The sequence below is a fragment of the Haliotis rufescens genome, unplaced genomic scaffold, assembly GCF_023055435.1.
Source record: "Haliotis rufescens isolate VD_foot unplaced genomic scaffold, xgHalRufe1.0.p SCAF_79, whole genome shotgun sequence".
Classification (NCBI taxonomy): domain Eukaryota; kingdom Metazoa; phylum Mollusca; class Gastropoda; order Lepetellida; family Haliotidae; genus Haliotis; species Haliotis rufescens.
The window spans coordinates 1,264,789-1,287,009 of NW_025964371.1; the positions used below are offsets into that span (position 1 = coordinate 1,264,789).

A 22,221-nucleotide genomic window follows, 5' to 3' on the forward strand; every position below is an offset into this window, starting at 1 on the left:
GGTGGTCAGTTTCACTGACTTGGTTGATGCATGTCATCATATCCCAATTGCATAGATCAATGCTCATTTCAATCACTGGATTGTCTGGTCCAGACTAGGAACTTATTTTAACCATGACATTACGATTTTAATGGCACACTAAAACAAGAAAGAAGTGAGCATACCCCCTTTATCCCCGCTGGTCAACAACAAACAGTAAATAGTTTGTTAATTAATGAAATATACCTGTTGCTTTAAGTCAGAGGAACTGCCCTTTCCTTTGTAACCCCATTATGTTTGAAATGAACACATGTTTTTGCAAATATATTTTAATCTAGTGTGGGATAATCAATGCTTAGCACAACATACATTCTTGATGTTTCTTAATGTTTCTATGGAAACGGCAAAAATATAAAAATTCAGAATCTTCAAACTAGCAAAAGGCACAAGTACTCATTGTGGTGAATGTGTCTAGCAAGTTTGGTGAAGCTAGGGTGCATGGTTAAAAAGATAAGGGCCGTACAAAACACCCACCCTAAAAGTTTAAGTTTCTAATGTTTCCATGGAAACGGCAAAAATATAAAAATTCAGAATCTTCAAACTAGCAAAAGGCACAAGTACTCATTGTGGTGAATGTGTCTAGCAAGTTTGGTGAAGCTAGGGTGCATGGTTAAAAAGATAAGGGCCGTACAAAACACCCACCCTAAAAGTTTAAGTTTCTAATGTTTCCATGGAAACGGCAAAAATATAAATATTCAGAATCTTCAAACTAGCAAAAGGCACAAGTACTCATTATGGTTAATGTGTGTAGAAAGTTTGGTGAAGCTAGGGTGCATAGTTAAAAAGATATAGGCCGTACAAAACACCCACCCTAAAAGTTTAAGTTTCTAATGTTTCCATGGAAACGGCAAAAATATAAATATTCAGAATCTTCAAACTAGCAAAAGGCACAAGTACTCATTGTGGTGAATGTGTCTAGCAAGTTTGGTGAAGCTAGGGTGCATGGTTAAAAAGATAAGGGCCGTACAAAACACCCACCCTAAAAGTTTAAGTTTCTAATGTTTCCATGGAAACAGCAAAAATATAAAAATTCAGAATCTTCAAACTAGCAAAAGGCACAAGTACTCATTGTGGTGAATGTGTCTAGCAAGTTTGGTGAAGCTAGGGTGCATGGTTAAAAAGATAAGGGCCGTACAAAACACCCACCCTAAAAGTTTAAGTTTCTAATGTTTCCATGGAAACGGCAAAAATATAAATATTCAGAATCTTCAAACTAGCAAAAGGCACAAGTACTCATTGTGGTGAATGTGTCTAGCAAGTTTGGTGAAGCTAGGGTGCATGGTTAAAAAGATAAGGGCCGTACAAAACACCCACCCTAAAAGTTTAAGTTTCTAATGTTTCCATGGAAACGGCAAAAATATAAAAATTCAGAATCTTCAAACTAGCAAAAGGCACAAGTACTCATTGTGGTGAATGTGTCTAGCAAGTTTGGTGAAGCTAGGGTGCATGGTTAAAAAGGTAAGGGCCGTACAAAACACCCACCCTAAAAGTTTAAGTTTCTAATGTTTCCATGGAAACAGCAAAAATATAAAAATTCAGAATCTTCAAACTAGCAAAAGGCACAAGTACTCATTATGGTTAATGTGTGTAGAAAGTTTGGTGAAGCTAGGGTGCATGGTTAAAAAGATAAGGGCCGTACAAAACACCCACCCTAAAGTTTAAGTTTCTAATGTTTCCATGGAAACAGCAAAAATATAAAAATTCAGAATCTTCAAACTAGCAAAAGGCACAAGTACTCATTATGGTTAATGTGTGTAGAAAGTTTGGTGAAGCTAGGGTGCATGGTTAAAAAGATAAGGGCCGTACAAAACACCCACCCTAAAGTTTAAGTTTCTAATGTTTTCATGGAAACAGCAAAAATATAAAAATTCAGAATCTTCAAACTAGCAAAAGGCACAAGTACTCATTATGGTTAATGTGTGTAGAAAGTTTGGTGAAGCTAGGGTGCATAGTTAAAAAGATAAGGGCCGTACAAAACACCCACCCTAAAGTTTAAGTTTCTAATGTTTCCATGGAAACGGCAAAAATATAAAAATTCAGAATCTTCAAACTAGCAAAAGGCACAAGTACTCATTGTGGTGAATGTGTCTAGCAAGTTTGGTGAAGCTAGGGTGCATAGTTAAAGGATAAGGGCCGTACAAAACACCCACCCTAAAAGTTTAAGTTTCTAATGTTTCCATGGAAACGGCAAAAATATAAAAATTCAGAATCTTCAAACTAGCAAAAGGCACAAGTACTCATTGTGGTGAATGTGTCTAGCAAGTTTGGTGAAGCTAGGGTGCATGGTTAAAAAGATAAGGGCCGTACAAAACACCCACCCTAAAAGTTTAAGTTTCTAATGTTTCCATGGAAACGGCAAAAATATAAAAATTCAGAATCTTCAAACTAGCAAAAGGCACAAGTACTCATTATGGTTAATGTGTGTAGAAAGTTTGGTGAAGCTAGGGTGCATGGTTAAAAAGATAAGGGCCGTACAAAACACCCACCCTAAAGTTTAAGTTTCTAATGTTTCCATGGAAACAGCAAAAATATAAAAATTCAGAATCTTCAAACTAGCAAAAGGCACAAGTACTCATTATGGTTAATGTGTGTAGAAAGTTTGGTGAAGCTAGGGTGCATGGTTAAAAAGATAAGGGCCGTACAAAACACCCACCCTAAAGTTTAAGTTTCTAATGTTTTCATGGAAACAGCAAAAATATAAAAATTCAGAATCTTCAAACTAGCAAAAGGCACAAGTACTCATTATGGTTAATGTGTGTAGAAAGTTTGGTGAAGCTAGGGTGCATAGTTAAAAAGATAAGGGCCGTACAAAACACCCACCCTAAAGTTTAAGTTTCTAATGTTTCCATGGAAACGGCAAAAATATAAAAATTCAGAATCTTCAAACTAGCAAAAGGCACAAGTACTCATTGTGGTGAATGTGTCTGGCAAGTTTGGTGAAGCAAGGGTGCATGGTTAAAAAGATAAGGGCCGTACAAAACACCCACCCTAAAAGTTTAAGTTTCTAATGTTTCCATGGAAACGGCAAAAATATAAAAATTCAGAATCTTCAAACTAGCAAAAGGCACAAGTACTCATTGTGGTGAATGTGTCTAGCAAGTTTGGTGAAGCTAGGGTGCATGGTTAAAAAGATATAGGCCGTACAAAACACCCACCCTAAAAGTTTAAGTTTCTAATGTTTCCATGGAAACGGCAAAAATATAAAAATTCAGAATCTTCAAACTAGCAAAAGGCACAAGTACTCATTGTGGTGAATGTGTCTGGCAAGTTTGGTGAAGCAAGGGTGCATGGTTAAAAAGATAAGGGCCGTACAAAAGCTCCGACGGAAGGACAGAAGAACAAACAAAACAAATATGAACAACAGGCTTCACTGACAACATACCATTTTTCAGTTCTTGGACCTAGTTCAATCTAATGATACATCATTCCAACACAACACATTATACAATGCATGGGGATGCCCTTTACACATGACTGTGGTTACAGCATCTGCACAACAGGATGCTAGGCTCTCACTCCTCAGGAAATAGTTGAAACAATACCTCACATAGTGGCGCGTCTTGCATGAAACAAAGTGTACCATTGTTCATTTACGTGGTGAATATAATCAGTGATGAAGGTAACTGTGTGAATTCCACTTGTCACATACTGGTACATACAATAACTGTGTTTATACATACACACTATGGTATACGCTGCAATATCATATATGTGGTGAATATAATCAGTGATGAGGGTAATATGTAGATTCCACTTGTCACATACTGGTACATACAATAACTGTGTTAATACATTGCACACACTATGGTATACGCTGCAATATCATATATGTGGTGAATATAATCAGTGATGTGGATAATATGTGATTCCACTTGTCAAATACTGGTACATACAATAACTGTGTTTATACATATACACTATGGTATACGCTGCAATATCATATATGTGGTGAATATAATCAGTGATGTGGATAATATGTGATTCCACTTGTCAAATACTGGTACATACAATAACTGTGTTTATACATATACACTATGGTATACGCTGCAATATCATATATGTGGTGAATATAATCAGTGATGTGGGTAATATGTAGATTCCACTTGTCACATACTGGTACATACAATAACTGTGTTTATACATACACACTATGGTATACGCTGCAATATCATATACGTGGTGAATATAATCAGTGATGTGGGTAATATGTAGATTCCACTTGTCACATACTGGTACATACAATAACTGTGTTTATACATCATACACACTATGGTACACGCTGCAATATCATATATGTGGTGAATATAATCAGTGATGTGGGCAATATGTAGATTCCACTTGTCACATACTGGTACATACAATAACTGTGTTTATACATCATACACACTATGGTATACGCTGCAATATCATATATGTGGTGAATATAATCAGTGATGTGGGTAATATGTAGATTCCACTTGTCACATACTGGTACATACAATAACTGTGTTTATACATATACACACTATGGTATACGCTGCAATATCATATATGTGGTGAATATAATCAGTGATGTGGGTAATATGTAGATTCCACTTGTCACATACTGGTACATACAATAACTGTGTTTATACATATACACTATGGTATACGCTGCAATATCATATATGTGGTGAATATAATCAGTGATGTGGGTAATATGTAGATTCCACTTGTCACATACTGGTACATACAATAACTGTGTTTATACATACACACTATGGTATACGCTGCAATATCATATATGTGGTGAATAATATCAGTGATGTGGGTAATATGTAGATTCCACTTGTCACATACTGGTACATACAATAACTGTGTTTATACATATACACACTATGGTATACGCTGCAATATCATATATGTGGTGAATATAATCAGTGATGTGGGTAATATGTGAATTCCACTTGTCACATACTGGTACATACAATAACTATGTTTATACATCATACACACTATGGTATACGCTGCAATATCATATATGTGGTGAATATAATCAGTGATGAGGGTAATATGTAGATTCCACTTGTCACATACTGGTACATACAATAACTGTGTTTATACATCATACACACTATGGTATACGCTGCAATATCATATATGTGGTGAATATAATCAGTGATGTGGGTAATATGTAGATTCCACTTGTCACATACTGGTACATACAATAACTGTGTTTATACATCATACACACTATGGTATACGCTGCAATATCATATATGTGGTGAATATAATCAGTGATGTGGGTAATATGCAGATTCCACTTGTCACATACTGGTACATACAATAACTGTGTTTATACATCAAACACACTATGGTATACGCTGCAATATCATATATGTGGTGAATATAATCAGTGATGTGGGTAATATGTAGATTCCACTTGTCACATACTGGTACATACAATAACTGTGTTTATACATATACACACTATGGTATACGCTGCAATATCATATATGTGGTGAATATAATCAGTGATGTGGGTAATATGTGAATTCCACTTGTCACATACTGGTACATACAATAACTGTGTTTATACATCATACACACTATGGTATACGCTGCAATATCACCAAATAATCACGTGCTACATGAACGGGCCTGCTGTTCATATTTATAAAACAAACAAAGAGTCATTATGTAAGCAGGAGGGATAAAACTAGGGATGACAATGTAATTTATGCACGATTAAATGCAATACAGTTTAGACAAGGATATTTATGTGCTTTTACAAAAACTTTAAATATGTTTGTTGGAATTAAATTGTGCCAACGGGAAGAATGCCTTTGACATCAATGTCATTTCACCATGCGATTGATAATAACAAACGGTAGAGTAGTTTAGATCGGTTGGTTTGTTGTTTAACGCCTCACTCAGCAATATTACAGCTATATGACGGCGGTCTGTAAATAATCGAGTCTGGACCAGACAATCCAGTGATTAATATCATGAGCATCGATCCACGCATTTGGAATCGATGACATGTATCAACCAAGTCAGCGAGCCTGACCACCCGATCCCGTTAGTCGCTTTTTACGACAAGCATAGTCGCCTTTTACGGCAAGTATGGGTTGCTGAAGACCTATTCTACCCCGGAATCTTCACGGGTCGTGTAGTTTAGAAAGTCTGCCCTTTCCTTTTCATTGCGATTGATAACACTGTTTTCAATTTCTGAATCCCCAGGTTTCTTTGTGAATACTACAGTGTATTATGTGTATCCCTATATTCATCGTCTATATTTCCTGTCCAGTTAAAGACCGCCTCCGTGGTCTAGTGGATAGAGCGTCTGCCCAGAGAGCGGAACCTCCGGGGTTTGGTCCCCAGATGCGTCATACCAAAAGACGTTAAAAGATGGTGCTTGTTGATACCCTGTCTGACGTTCGGCATTAAGGGACTAAAACAAGGACTGGTCGGCTCGGAGTCAGTATACTGTGTCTGAGTGGGATATTCATGTTAAACTGCAGCATGGTATCTCAGTCAGCTAGCACTGTAAATTGGCATCAGTCCGGACTAGTACAAGCAGCCACACACACACACACACACACACACACACACATGCACGTAGCTATATACGTGCAATGATCTAGGACGCGACGTTAACCCCAATTCACCTTACCTGTCCAGTTGAAGGAGACTACAGATCCCTTGCTTCATACAATACACACTGACACAGGTATTTTTGTTAAGAAATTTCTAAAGTCACCATTCAGATACTAATAACTTATTTCAACCCTACCATTATGTCTTTAATGGCACTCTAAAACAAAGAACTGCCCACTAAATCACCCAAACCCACAAATACTGAAAGTCAAGATGCAACAATTTACAGCTTCAATCTGTTCTGTCATTCTGATTAAGTGAGTGAGTGAGTTGGGTTTAACGCCGCTTTTAACAGTATTCCAGTTATATCATGGCGTGTCAGCTTAATGTGGGAGGAAAGCCCGAAGTGATGCAGGTCTCAGACGTTTACTACTTCGGTGAAACCCACGAGCACGGGTATGGTGCTGACAAACCTAGAAACATAATCAGGGTGAACCGGGATTCAAACCCACAATCATAGGTTTCTGGCGTGCCCAAGGGACGCAACTCTGCACAGGGAATCGCGGCGCCTTAGACAACTGGGCCACCCGTGCCCCCCATTCTGATTAAGACATACAGAGTAGAGAGACACTTCCTATTTTTAAGGAGTCAGTTAGCAATACAGGCAGCTGTTTGGGAGGGAAGCCACAACTCGGATGCCATTAATCAGAGCTCCAGATAAGCTTGTCGTGTTGTGGGTATTTTACCCATGCATTTTAAAATCATTGGGTATCAGTAATTCTATCTGGGTATTCAAATTTCCACAAGAATACTTCCACAAGAAAGTGTGATGGCAAATGATCATGATGTAACTGTCATCATGGAGTTTGCAAGGTTGACAGAATGCCCGTTTATAATTTCAAAATAAGTTGCTGATTTGCTAAACGAATACGCAGGGTTACTTCACAATATTTTGATGATACGCACAAGTTTTATTTTTGTAGCGTATCTGTAATGTTTGTTGCATATTTGATACGCTTCGATTATATTTTACTGCGTATTTATGCATTTCTGATGCGTATTTTACGCAGATACGCAGCTTATCTGGAGCTCTGCTATCTATTTTTGTTTATTTATTTTTGCAATACAGGCAGTTGATGTGGGAGAAAAGCCACAACTCAGGTGCCATTAAGTTAACATTCACATTTTTCATTGGTAAACTGGTGTCTCAGTCTAAAATATAGCGAGTAAATAACAGTAAACATGAAGTTAATTTTCATAATTAAATATATTATATACTTTCATAATTTCTGTGATTATGGGTAGGTCTCCAGTAACCTAAGTAACTAAAGGGATTGGATGGTCAGAGTCGGCGCCTTGGTAGGGAGTTGTTCATAATATCAACCACTGGTATGACTGATCCATGAATACACAATGCCATCTTGAAAGTGGTCAAACGTAACAAATGTTATATTTGGGATCACACTTCCACAGTGAAGTACAAATTCTTGTAATTTGGGGGGTTGAGTCCCATCCGGGATTTGAACCTACACTGCCAGAGTGAGGCACCTAATCGCCAGCCCTCAAAGTCAGCGATCTAACCCACTCAGCCACTGAGGCTTCCACAAAAGAAAACACAATGCCTTTCAAAAAGTGGTCAAATGTAAGAAATATTATGTTTGGGATAACACTTCTTTAGTAAATTAAACAGAGCTCCAGATAGCTTATTGAGCAATTGATATTTTTACTGGCTGGCCGCAAGGAACCCTGGGTTGGCGAGTGATTTGGCTTCATTCGACCGAGGTATATTTATATCGTAATCTAGGCTTTGATAAACACTGGCTTCTAATCAAATCAAACTGGAAATGAGTATTTTTGGTAACTCAATCGTAAGGAAAATACACAAGCTTTCTCTTCAATTTACCAATATAAAATACAAAGACTACACTCTGCGCAGCACTTGCGTTGTTGGCTTCACTGTGTGGAGCTCTATAGTTTTGTTTTGAAATTTGATTCGGGTGCGTGACATCACATTCAAAAATTATTTCATGCATGACTTAAAAACACACAGAACAATCGACGTAATGTCCCCTTAAAGGGCAACAACACTGCAAGTGTGAAAGTATTGAAATACAGACATCATGGATTCCAAATTTGCTAATTATGGACCATAGTTTCGACTGGTTGGACTTGTGATAAAATTATCAATAAGTTGTCATCAGTATCAGTGTTGTCAGACACTGTATTCGGTTTGACAGCTGAACCGATCACTGTTTAATATATCTACTGATTGTCTATATAAAGACATGAAAATCTATTGATGATGTTGACTGCTGACCTCATATGCTTAATTACTAAGTAATGAGTTGGCAAAGCACTGGGAAACCACTCACCATATCGGACTTTACATGTCAAAGCTGGCAAATATTGACAAAATCTCTGATGGTGCCTACCTGTTATCTGGTCCCTACACACAAAGACCACTGCACTGGTGTTCAACTTCAAGACAATCTCGAGGAAAGCTGCAGTCGACACTATCAATGTTGTTTACTTGACAGCACTACTGGGGTGCTGGCGACAATCTACCGGATCCATATCTCTACTGTCGACACTATCCGAGTTGTTTACTTGAAACAGCAGCGATACGTATTCTTTCGATGCACTTGAATTCGCCAAGATAGAAAACTCTCACCATATACATCTACCTTCATATTTACAACGCGATTGTAGCTTGTATTCCAAGACGCAATACCAATTTAGTTGTCACGGCTTCTGCAAATTATATGCATTTAATCTACACCGTTCGGCCCCACCGTTCATTAACTAAAGCATTGCCAACAAGTCGCCGTTATTGCGTTAAAGTGAAGTTGAGAAACATTTTAGAATTGATAACAACGCGCTTAATTTGCGAGTCATTTTCAGGTAGATATACGCACTCTGAAACAAAACGACACATTGTCAAAGCATACCTTTGTCTTTACGTGAAATCTGAAGGTGTTGTCTGCCTCGGATATTGTAAGAAAACATCCACAGGCGGATATGTAACAGTCCTCCCGTGAGTCAGGCGTGACCCATATGACACTCCTGACTGTACGAACACGGAAGTAAGCCTGACTGCTGTCGATGTGCGGAGCAGACGACCTATCTCAAGTCAAATTTCAGATTTGATGTGTAGATCACAAAGCATGTGGAAAGTATATGACTGAATTTCTTGATAATTCGTCCACACAATCGGACAATCACCTGTCTGAATGGTGAACGGCGGTACCAGCGGCGAGGGGGACGTCACACACGGTGCAGCAGAACTTCTGATTGTTCTGGCTGGTTCCTGAATCTTGGTGGTCGATTGGCGGGAATTGGTGCAACTCGAAAGGTAAGATTGGCGCGCGGCGTGTCCTTTCACGTGATATAGAATGAGGGGAATCACCCGTCTTGCCCCAAACCCCCCACGAGGTGGATTTCTTGTAATCAGTAATCAGTGATATAACGGTTGGCGCAGTATTGAACACGGCAAGGCCACCGCGAGCGTCGCTGGCAGTGTCGTGATCCATTATCACATATCTCTCAATTACTGGGCCTACCTTTAGAATTCAGCACCAGAAACGCTTTCAAACTAATGACATGTAACCCCAGAGAATCGTCCTCTCGAGATATTGCATGTGGTGCTGTATTCTAAAGGTGCTCCAATTACTGTTTTGACAAGTGATAAACAAGAGTCATCAGAAAGATGACATATCCCCCCCCCCCCCCCCCCCCCCGCAGCTGTCTGTAAAGTAACCACAAGTAAATGTTCAATTCTGTATGTAATTAGTCAAGAGTTGAATGTTCTTAAAGAAGCATACATTGTTTACCCACGAAAGATCCACCATGGTCGCATCCATATGAAATGGAAAGTAAAACAAGTGTGTTTCTGTGGGTTTTTTTTTATGCAAACAAATGACAAATTACAAGAAACAATGACTAAACAAGCGTATAGTCAACAAAGTCATCTATATCCCCCGCCCATTTTAACACGTTATGGTCCCAAACCAGGTAACTGACCCAACATTTCTCTTAGCCCATGTCAAAATAGCTGCAATGGAAATTCTAAAATACATTTCTAAAACTCCTGAATATCAAATGGCACCAGTTCAGTATGTGCTTTATATATAGACTTGCAATGTTTGGCAAGGAAATATTTAACAGTTTGTTTGTTATAATTATATACTCCATAAGTGAACCCACCCTATATTAAAACTTAATTCCAACTTGTTGCAAAATGAAACGTAAAAAAAATAAAAAAATAACATTCCTAAATAGCAAAAGGCACCAGTTCAGTATGTGCCTGGTAGACATGCAAAGTTTTGTAAGAAATTATTTAACGGTTTTTGAGTTACACTTTGGAAATGAACACCACCCTTATAGAACCTAAGTCCAACTTGTTGCCATGGAAACATAAAAAAAATAAAAAATTCTAAAATTCCTAAATAGCAAAAGGCACAACTTCACCACTTGAGTGATATAAATGCAAAGTTTGATGAAGAAATTTTTAACAGTTTCGGAGTTCTGCTCCGGAAACATACATCACTCACAATGTAAGCCTATGTCCAGCATGCTTTCATGAAAATTGGAAAATGAAAAAATTGGAAAAATTCCAAAATAGCAAAAGGCACAACTTCACCACTTAAGTAATATAAATGCAAAGTTTGATGAAGAAATATTTAATGGTTTTCGAGTTCTGCTCCGGCAATGATTCAGACGGACGGACGGACGGACGGACATACATGCCCATAGCTATATCCCCCCACATTATATGCCGGGGGGATAAAAATGCGCTTGTACAGCTTTTCAAACGGTAAGACGCATCCGAATCCTTGAGAGCAATAACACTATATGTAGTATCATTGACTTGAATTTATCTGAAATGTCATAGAAAGAGATTGCCAGCAGAAAAAGCATGGATGATAAATTCAGTACCTAGTTTTGTTTGTTTCTTGGTGTGGTTGGTTGGTTGGTTTGTTGTTTAAAGTGGCACTCAGCAATATTTCAGCTATATGACGGCGGTCTGTAAATAATCGAGTCTGGACCAGACATTCCAGTGATTGAAATCATGAGGCTCGATTCTGGGGGAATATAGCTGATATCTTCTGTGTTTGTTATTTGGGGGGAATATAGCTGATATCATCTGTTTAAGTTGCTCGGGGGAATAGAGCTGGTATCATCTGTTTATGTTACTCGGGGGAATATAGCTGATATCATCTGTTTATGTTACTCGGGGGAATATAGCTGATATCATCTGTTTATGTTACTCGGTGGGAATATAGCTGATATCATCTGTTTAAGTTACTCGGCGGGAATACAGCTGATATCATCTGTTTAAGTTATTCAGCGGGAATATAGCTGATATCATCTGTTTAAGTTGCTCAGGGGAATATCACTGATATCATCTGTTTATGTTACTCGGGGGAATATCACTGATATCATCTGTTTATGTTACTCGGGGGAATATAGCTGATATCATCTGTTTATGTTACTGGGGGGAATATAGCTGATATCATCTGTTTATGTTACTCGGGGAAATATAGCTGATATCATCTGTTTATGTTACTCGGGGGAATATAGCTGATATCATCTGTTTATGTTACTCGGGGGAATATAGCTGATATCATCTGTTTATGTTACTCGGGGGAATATAACTAACATTTAGTGTGTTTGTTTTCAGGCATGTGGTTCACTCTTGCTTTGGCCTTGACCTTGCCATCAATGAGTATTTCTGCAGACTGTACATCCTCCAAGTGTAGTGGTACTGTTAACACGTCAGGTGAGTGAGCATGGTTTTACACCCCCTCTTGCAATATTCCAGCAATTGTACGACAGGGTCACCACAAATGGGCTTCACACATTGTGGGAACTGAACCCAGGTCTTAGTCATGACGAGCGAACGCTTCAACCACTAGCCCCCCCCCCCCCAAATATCTGCACCCAGTAGACTACCATCTTGTCTTGAAATGAAAATCTTTTTCAGAACAGTTGTAAGATTATCTTAACATGATAAAATAAAAGGGAGTCAGGAGACTGTCCTCAGAACCTGCAGTAATCTAGACTTGCCAACTATTATAGACTTGCTTGGGATATATTGGATATATTTGTTTCAGGGTCTGTATGACGCACTATGCACCAAGCTATAGAACCAGAAACTATGCTCACTGAGAGTCAATATAATATCTTGTTTGTTTGTTTGTTGTTTAATGCCACACTCAGCACTATTCCAGCTATATGATGGGGGTCTGTAAATAATAGTGTCTGGACCAGACAATCCAGTGATTGACATCATGACATGCATCAATCTATGCAATTGGGATACAAGTCATCCAAGTCAGTGGGCCTGACCACCAAATCCTGTATAGCAGGATCTTCACAGATTTTGTATTGAGACTAGATATTTTCTCAGCTCCAGCTGCAAAGCCAGGTATCTTTTTAATTGAAACAATTAGACAAGTATTATTTTTTGTTAAAACATTGTAACAATGTAATTTTGGTTTCAAACAATTTCCTTCTTCTTTTTTTTCCAAGAGACTAAAGCATAGATTTTTTTCCAAGCATTTACAGGGACAATTTTGTATTTTGGGGAGGGAGGGGGCGGGGGAGGGGGTTACAGATCAAACCCAAGGCCCAACCACCACCCCAGAATATCAAATGGTTGGTCCTATAGTAAGGGCAGGGTTAGAAATTGGCCCTTGTCCTGTAGTCCTTGCCAAACTGCCCAATAGTGAAGGTATCATGAGGACTAGTAGATATTTGCCATATTTAAGGATATTGCTATATGTTATCATTATAAGGACTAGTGGACCAAAAATGTTAGTTTCTAACACTGAAGGATTTCACCTATACATCAGACGGTAGGGGATGCAATACCACCTTCCTGTATCAATTCATATTTTACACCTGTATAGATTCATATTTTAATCCCGTATCGTTTCATACATGGGACATTTAAAACAGATATGTAATGACTTTGTTGGCAAAATGGGCCATACCTAATATTAAGTGAACAATTTTTATCATTATCCATTTATGTTATATCTACATTGTACAATGTACATAGTTTTAAGACTTAAATTTTGTCCTAGTCTTTTCCTAGCTGGTGTTGTCGGTCCAGTTTTATTTGAAATTTGAATAAAATTGATTGAAATAATATATATTTTCAAATGGACCAGATATGTAGAAAGATTCAAACCATTTGAATGCTGTTTATCATACCCCATGAAATATAAAAATACACACCAAATTGCTTTGATGTAATAGACCTGTGAAGATTCCGGGGTAGAATAGGTCTATGGTGACTATGCTTGTCGTAAAAGGCGACTAACGGGATCAGGTGGTCAGGCTTGGTTGATGCATGTCATCGATCCCAAATGCGTGGATTGATGCTCATGATATCAATCACTGGATTGTCTGGTCCAGACTCGATTATTTACAGTCCGCCGTCATATAGCGGGAATATTGCTGAGTGCGGCGTTAAACAACAAACCAACCAACTTTGATGTAATACATGTCATATCAGGTCATAGTCATATCGTTACATCCCTTCTCATTAACATAACTGAATGAATTGATACAGGTATAGTCTCTGGTATAACTGGTATAGTCTCATTGAGTGTAAGTATCCATTATTTTTGTGAGTTTTAAATTATTCTTTACTTGTACATCTGCCATCATCTCTGTGAGTGAATGTTGTTTTATGCCAGACAGCAATATTACATATACATCCTAGGGGCTTGTGAATAATGCGGAGGAAAAAAACCAACGTAAAATTTGTTTTGATGTTAATATTAAAAGATGAAACTTTATAAAGAATGCATTCGCTATCCATTCACCAAAGGGACAAAATAGTTTTTTGAAATTTGGGAAAATGAAAAAGGATACTTAACAAGAAAAGTGCTAATGTAATACTCATAAATAGTCCCATTGATTCCCTGGCTTGGAATCCCGACTAACCATTTATTTTCAACAAATCAGATTGCAGCTTAAACTCCCATTTATTTAACAGTCATCCTCAACAGCCAGGATAATTGAGTGAGTGAGTGAGTATGGTTTTACGCCGCTTTTAGCAATATTCCAGCAATATCACAGCGAGGAACACCAGAAATGGGCTTCACAAATTGTACCCATGTTGGGAATCGAACCCGGGTCTTCGGTGTGACGAGCGACCACTTTAACCACTAGGCTACCCGACTGCCCCCAGGATAATTGCTTATGCTTGGCTCATTTAGGCATCTGTGATATAACTAGAATATCACTGGTCCTCATGCTATCAATCACTGGTTTGTCTGGTCCAGACTTGATCCTTCACAAGCCACCATGACATATATGTAATATAGACAACTGGCATAAAACAACTTTCACTCACTCATGTTGTAGTTGTTCCCCATGCTGTCAATCACTGGTTTGTCTGGTCCAGACATGAATCTTTACAAGCCACAGTGACGTATCCGTAATATTGCCGACTAGCATAAAACAACATTCACTCACCCAGGACTATCTGTTTCAGCTTCCCTTCAATTTATTGACAACCCCGACTTACACCCGTTTCGTCAACCTGGTCGGTACTTGTCCATGGATTGCTGTGCAGATGGATTCACGGACATGGAGTGGTACTTCAGCCACAACAAGAGCAGTCCGTGGCAGCCTTGGCCGTGGACGTCGTGCGAGTGGTGTGCAGGAGGTGTGGACCCCTACCATGAGCTGTGTGGGAGCAACCAGACTCTGAGCATCATCAGTACCAACACCGATACTGACACGGGATGGTACTTGTGCAATGCGTCCAACTCCGACACACAACAATATATACAGAGGAGGTTCCGCGTTGTGGTTGCAGGTAAGATAGGGATGTTGTAGTTGCAGGTAGTGGAGGTGTTGTAGTTGCAGTTAAGATGGGGATGTTGTAGTTGCAGGTAAGAAGGGGATGTTGTAGTTGCAGGTAAGATAGGGATGTTGTAGTTGCAGGTAGTGGAGGTGTTGTAGTTGCAGGTAAGATAGGGATGTTGTAGTTGCAGGTAAGATAGGGATGTTGTAGTTGCAGGTAGGGGGGATGTTGTAGTTGCAGGTAAGATGGGGATGTTGCAGTTGCAGGTAAGATGGGGATGTTGTAGTTGCAGGTAAGAAGGGGATGTTGTAGTTGCAGGTGAGACGGGGATGTTGTAGTTGCAGGTAAGATGGGGATGTTGTAGTTGCAGTTAAGACGGGGATGTTGTAGTTGCAGTTAAGATGGGGATGTTGTAGTTGCAGGTAAGAAGGGGATGTTGTAGTTGCAGGTAGTGGAGGTGTTGTAGTTGCAGGTAAGATGGGGATGTTGTAGTTGCAGGTAAGAAGGGGATGTTGTAGTTGCAGGTAGTGGAGGCGTTGTAGTTGCAGGTAAGATGGGGATGTTGCAGTTGCAGGTAAGATGGGGATGTTGTAGTTGCAGGTGAGACGGGGATGTTGTAGTTGCAGGTAAGATGGGGATGTTGTAGTTGCAGGTAAGATAGGGATGTTGTAGTTGCAGGTAAGATGGGGATGTTGTAGTTGCAGGTAAGATAGGGATGTTGTAGTTGCAGGTAGTGGAGGTGTTGTAGTTGCAGGTAAGATAGGGATGTTGTAGTTGCAGGTAAGATAGGGATGTTGTAGTTGCAGGTAGGGGGGATGTTGTAGTTGCAGGTAAGATGGGGATGTTGCAGTTGCAGGTAAGATGGGGATGTTGTAGTTGCAGGTAAGAAGGGGATGTTGTAGTTGCAGGTGAGACGGGGATGTTGTAGTTGCAGGTAAGATAGGGATGTTGTAGTTGCAGGTAAGATGGGGATGTTGCAGTTGCAGGTAAGATGGGGATGTTGTAGTTGCAGGTGAGACGGGGATGTTGTAGTTGCAGGTAAGATGGGGATGTTGTAGTTGCAGGTGAGACGGGGATGTTGTAGTTGCAGGTAAGACGGGGATGTTGTAGTTGCAGGTAAGATGGGGATGTTGTAGTTGCAGGTAAGATGGGGATGTTGTAGTTGCAGGTAAGACGGGGATGTTGCAGTTGCAGGTAGTGGAGGCGTTGTAGTTGCAGGTAGTGGGGATGTTGTAGTTGCAGGTAAGATAGGGATGTAGTTGCAGTTAAGATGGGGATGTTGTAGTTGCAGGTAGTGGAGGTGTTGTAGTTGCAGGTAAGATGGGGATGTTGTAGTTGCAGGTAAGAAGGGGATGTTGTAGTTGCAGGTAGTGGAGGCGTTGTAGTTGCAGTTAAGATGGGGATGTTGTAGTTGCAGGTAAGAAGGGGATGTTGTAGTTGCAGGTAGTGGAGGCGTTGTAGTTGCAGGTAAGAAGGGGATGTTGTAGTTGCAGGTAAGAAGGGGATGTTGTAGTTGCAGGTAAGACGGGGATGTTGTAGTTGCAGGTAAGATAGGGATGTTGTAGTTGCAGGTAAGAAGGGGATGTTGTAGTTGCAGGTAGTGGAGGTGTTGTAGTTGCAGGTAAGATAGGGATGTTGTAGTTGCAGGTAGTGGAGGCGTTGTAGTTGTAGTTGCAGGTAAGACGGGGATGTTGTAGTTGCAGGTAAGACGGGGATGTTGTAGTTGCAGGTAAGATGGGGATGTTGTAGTTGCAGGTAGGGGGGATGTTGTAGTTGCAGGTAGTGGAGGCGTTGTAGTTGCAGGTAAGATGGGGATGTTGTAGTTGCAGGTAAGATGGGGATGTTGTAGTTGCAGGTAAGACGGGGATGTTGCAGTTGCAGGTAAGACGGGGATGTTGTAGTTGCAGGTAAGACGGGGATGTTGTAGTTGCAGGTAAGACGGGGATGTTGTAGTTGCAGGTAAGATGGGGATGTTGTAGTTGCAGGTAAGATAGGGATGTTGTAGTTGCAGGTAGTGGAGGCGTTGTAGTTGCAGGTAAGACGGGGATGTTGTAGTTGCAGGTAGTGGAGGTGTTGTAGTTGCAGGTAAGATGGGGATGTTGTAGTTGCAGGTAGGGGGGATGTTGTAGTTGCAGGTAGTGGAGGCGTTGTAGTTGCAGGTAAGATGGGGATGTTGTAGTTGCAGGTAAGATGGGGATGTTGTAGTTGCAGGTAAGACGGGGATGTTGCAGTTGCAGGTAAGACGGGGATGTTGTAGTTGCAGGTAAGACGGGGATGTTGTAGTTGCAGGTAAGATAGGGATGTAGTTGCAGTTAAGATGGGGATGTTGTAGTTGCAGGTAAGATGGGGATGTTGTAGTTGCAGGTAAGATGGGGATGTTGTAGTTGCAGGTAAGACGGGGATGTTGCAGTTGCAGGTAAGACGGGGATGTTGCAGTTGCAGGTAAGATGGGGATGTTGTAGTTGCAGGTAAGATAGGGATGTTGTAGTTGCAGGTAGGGGGGATGTTGTAGTTGCAGGTAAGATGGGGATGTTGTAGTTGCAGGTAAGATAGGGATGTTGTTGTTGCAGGTAAGATAGGGATGTTGTTGTTGCAGGTAGTGGAGGTGTTGTAGTTGCAGGTAAGATGCAGATGTTGTAGTTGCAAGTGAAAACGTAAATATATTCATCCATTGCGCCATACCTGACACTTCCAACAGTAAATTGATAGTGTGCCAGGTATTTGGCCATTTTGTCTATGAAAGAGATGGCTTACAACCCACCGATAAGAGCATGTGCAAGTATCGTGATACGTATCAGATCGAACAGTTGGGGATATTCTGAGTATCCAGGTGTGGGATAAAACTGACCGGTAGTTCGAAGATGTTGGTGTTCGAATAGCATGCGATTTGGGTTAGACATGATGCATGGTAAGCTTCATTTCAAAATAAACAAAAGTAACCAGTCTATACATTGTTGCCTCCTTAGAGTGTAAGCTTGCACAGTATCACTGAGTGGAGTGGTATTGTTAAGGCTCACGCATTTTAGTGAGCGTACAGTGTTCACGTTTACTGGTAATTACCAGTTTTGTACCAATAGAATTAGGCTTAGACCAGTAATTCATGTGACTGCCAGTCCCTGTGGACTGGCAAATAAGGTACCTTATCATACCTCCATGTCAGATTGATGAGACCTGATTGGTCCACATGATCTTGATAAAATACTGTGTAACCCGCCTATGAGGTTAATAAGTGTCTCAGCGGGGGAATAAATCTCGTATACCCTGCCACAAACACTACAGGCTGCATGTGATTTTCTGAGAGAAAAGAGAAATCCTTTATACCCTACTTCAAAGCAAAAATCCGCACGCTTTTCCGAAACAATGGATGTCATGTGACGATGGGTGTCATAGCGCGAGGTAACTTCAGCTCAATCGAGCAGCTGTTTTCTATCAATTTGGAATATATTTGAATTATTTAACAATGTCGTATTAAAACATGTCGGTAAAATAAATTCGTTGTAGCAGGGTCACTCAGGGTACAAGGGGTTTTATACAACTCGCCTCCTGCGTTAGGTTTTATATTAAACCTCACGTGGGACGCATAAAACCCCATGTACCTCGCATGATCCTTTTACAACTTATAGGGGCGGTCGGGTAGCCTAGTGGTTAAAGCGTTCGCTCGTCACGCCGAAGACCCGGGTTCGATTCCCGACATGGGTACAATGTGTGAAGCCCATTTCTGGTGTCCCCCGCCGTGATATTGCTGGAATATTGCTAAAAGCGGCGTAAAACCAAACTCACTCACTCTACAACTTATATTGAATATCGACAACAAAAATTGGGTGGGACAGGTCATTTTTAAGCCATTTTCAAAAGCCAGCATGAGCACTGACTTAGGACACATTTTTATCGCATTTTGGGAGAGACGTGAAGCCTGTATGCGACAAATATTTACTTCTTCCCATTCACTGTCTCAACAAAAACATCCGCTGTTTATATTATGCAATAGCTTCTGCGAATTTGCTGATATGATCGAAAACTTTGCTTGCATGCATGTTGTCACATTTACTTTCGTTTACTGTAAAACATGAAATTAACGCGAGCGCGAAAAATGCGAGTGGTCTTTGCTCGCATTATTAAACATCGCATTTATATCAACAATAAGACATTTTGGATAGCAGAAATACCAAATACAAACAACTATGTATTCCACATCAATGTTTATTGAGCAGCACTTGTAACAATTACATACACAATGTCATTCAAACACTAATTACATCCTGTGAATTGTCACTGCTGGGGTCAAGACAAGAGTTCTACTCACTCATGTCATCACTGATCACACCTGCAAGTCCAGACAGATGCCACCCAACACGGTGTCTTTGCACTTTGCGACTGCATCAAAGACCGACACAAGCCAGCTCGCAAGTATTGTTTTAGTGGAAGTACTCTACACAGCGCTGATAAGCGGTGCTATTTGGTGTGTGATTGGATTAATGTAAGGTTGGATTAGGGTGAGGATTCTCCTGTAAACCTGACAGGACATTTTGTTCAGATATAAATCCACTTGAGAGGAGGGTGTGTCGCATTCATATTGAGTCGCTATTTTTGCTAGGGGCCAGCAGTCACATTCTTTTGGAGACACATTAATTTCACGTTTTACAGTATTATTATTTGAAATGTCAAGCTTAACGTGCGTCAGTTCCAGCTCAAATCCCATCCTGTTCGCACGCCATGTCCAAACATCCAATCAGATTTAACTCCATCTGGACACTCAGATTAAACCTATCAAATGTTTAGTAGTATAGTTTAGCCCACTACCATTTCAATGATTAAACATGGTGGACAAAGATGTATTTAATAGGGGTGAAACGATACTGCAAGGTAACGATACGATACGTATCATGATACACAGATCGTGATACGATACGTATAGCAATACACATATTCACGTCAAATTGCATGGAAACTTCTTGACAATAAATATTTCAGAGCTGCTTCAAAAGGAAAAGCTAGCTGTAGACACATGATTGTAATGCAGAGGACCAGATAAGCTTTTGGTGTTGCGGGTATTTTACCCATGCATTTTAAAATCATTGGGTATCAGTAATTCTATCTGCGTATTCAAATTTCTGTTACCCACTAGTTTTTACACATGTGGGTATTTAAGTTAAATATTTAAAAACACTCTTCATCAAGTCCCTGCAAACTGGTGTCGTGTGGGTTCGAGAGCTTTACAGGACCCAAAAATACCACGATACTTCCACAAGAAAGTGTGATGGCAAATGATCATGATGTAACTGTCATCGTGGAGTTTGGCAAGGTTGACGGAATGCCCATTTATAATTTCAAAATAAGTTGCTGATTTGCTAATCGAATACGCAGGGTTACTTCACAATATTTTGATGATACTCACACGTTTTATTTTTGTAGCGTATCTGTAATGTTTGTTGCGTATTTGATACGCTTGGATTTTATTTTACTGTGTATTTATGCATTTCTGATGCGTATTTCACACAGATATGCAGCTTATCTGGAGCTCTGTAATGGCTTTTTTTGGTAGTGAACTTGAAACGCTAATTACAACACATTTTCCATTATCTGACTGATAAAAAAGCCAGGGGTCAATAAACGAATTCCCGTAGTAAGTAATTTGTTTCAGCAAGTGTATTGCCTTGTATCGATACTGAGAAAAATGTATCGTATTGACATGTGAAAAGTCACGATGCACGGGTGCACTGATATATCTTTTCACCCCTGGTATTTAATACACTTGCTTCACTCTGTGATGACCTTGACGGCAGCATGTCCAAACAGCCAGTCAAATTCATCCCTATCTGGACACCCAGAATACCCCTATCAAATGTTTAGTGGTATAGTTTAGCCCACTCCCATGTCAATGGTTAGACCCGTGAAGATTCGAGTAGAATAGGTCTTCAGCAACCCATGCTTGCCGTAAAAGGCAACTATGCTTGTCGTAAGAAGCGACTAACGGGATCGGGTGGTCAGGCTCGCTGACTTGGTTGATGCGTGTCATCAATCCCAATTACGTGGATCGATGCTTATGATGTCAATCACTGGATTGTCTGGTCCAGACTCGATTATTTTCAGACCGCCATCGTAAAGCTGGAATATTGTGCACGTTAAACAACAGACAAACAATGTTTAGACACGGTGGACTGATATGTATTCAACACAGTACGTGTGACTTGCTTCAGACTGTGATGACCTTGACGGCAACATCCAAGTGTTCCAGCAACCTGGCCTCACCCAGAAAGCAGTCATAGGCAGCAACTTGACCTTGACCTGTGGTGGAAACTTCGGATGTCCAACAGCTGATAAGGATCGCCATGCCAACTGGTCCCGTGTGTCCCCAGATGGCAAGGCCCATCCCCTTCTCCCTGATGCAGATAAACATTACAGGATTGTCTTCAGTCATGGGTAGGTAGCCAGGGCTCCATTTAAGGAACTTGAGTTAACTTGCACCATGTCGACATAAAAACCAGGTTGCACCAAAAAACCCATCTTCCTGAGGCAAGGGCATTAACTGACTTTTAAAGTCCAGTTTCCACCCTTGACGAACTAAGCTGCAATTTTCAAGCTCGATCATAGCACCACCACTTGCTATTACGAGTGATGTCCCATCTATGTCCCTCCTACTGACCAATCAGATTCCACCTCTTCTGTCACTTGCAATAGCTTCAAGCAAAATGGCAGCGCCCAGTCAAGTAATAAAACGGGTCTTACCTCGCAAAGTGGATCAAATCACTTGAGCACCTTGATTGAAAACATGAAAAGATTTCCAAACTATCTGTCGACGA

At 40.2% G+C, this 22,221-nt stretch overlaps 2 protein-coding genes across 10 annotated transcripts in view; one reads left to right on the top strand and one right to left on the bottom strand.

The window, feature by feature from the left end:
* Nucleotides 1-9,949, bottom strand: part of LOC124125673 — a 30,379-nt gene extending 20,430 nt beyond the window's left edge. Inside the window, exon 1 of one of the 3 annotated variants that reach the window (XM_048388810.1) lies at nucleotides 9,820-9,949. The gene's annotated coding sequence lies outside the window, so the exon portion shown is untranslated. Of the gene's footprint in view, nucleotides 1-9,029; nucleotides 9,166-9,545; nucleotides 9,677-9,819 lie in introns of those variants that run through there. The other 2 variants (XM_048388808.1, XM_048388809.1) reach the window with 2 other exon arrangements.
* Nucleotides 9,722-22,221, top strand: part of LOC124121978 — a 31,771-nt gene continuing 19,271 nt past the window's right edge. For all 7 annotated transcript variants that reach the window (XR_007219264.1, XR_007219265.1, XM_048388805.1 and 4 more), the window contains exons 1-4: nucleotides 9,722-9,949; nucleotides 12,278-12,376; nucleotides 15,107-15,433; nucleotides 21,619-21,841. Coding sequence is in view for 5 of the 7 variants with exons in the window: in XM_048388805.1 (XP_048244762.1) it covers nucleotides 12,280-12,376; nucleotides 15,107-15,433; nucleotides 21,619-21,841 (647 nt within the window). In the remaining 2 variants the exon portion in view is untranslated. The remainder of the gene's footprint in view (nucleotides 9,950-12,277; nucleotides 12,377-15,106; nucleotides 15,434-21,618; nucleotides 21,842-22,221) is intronic.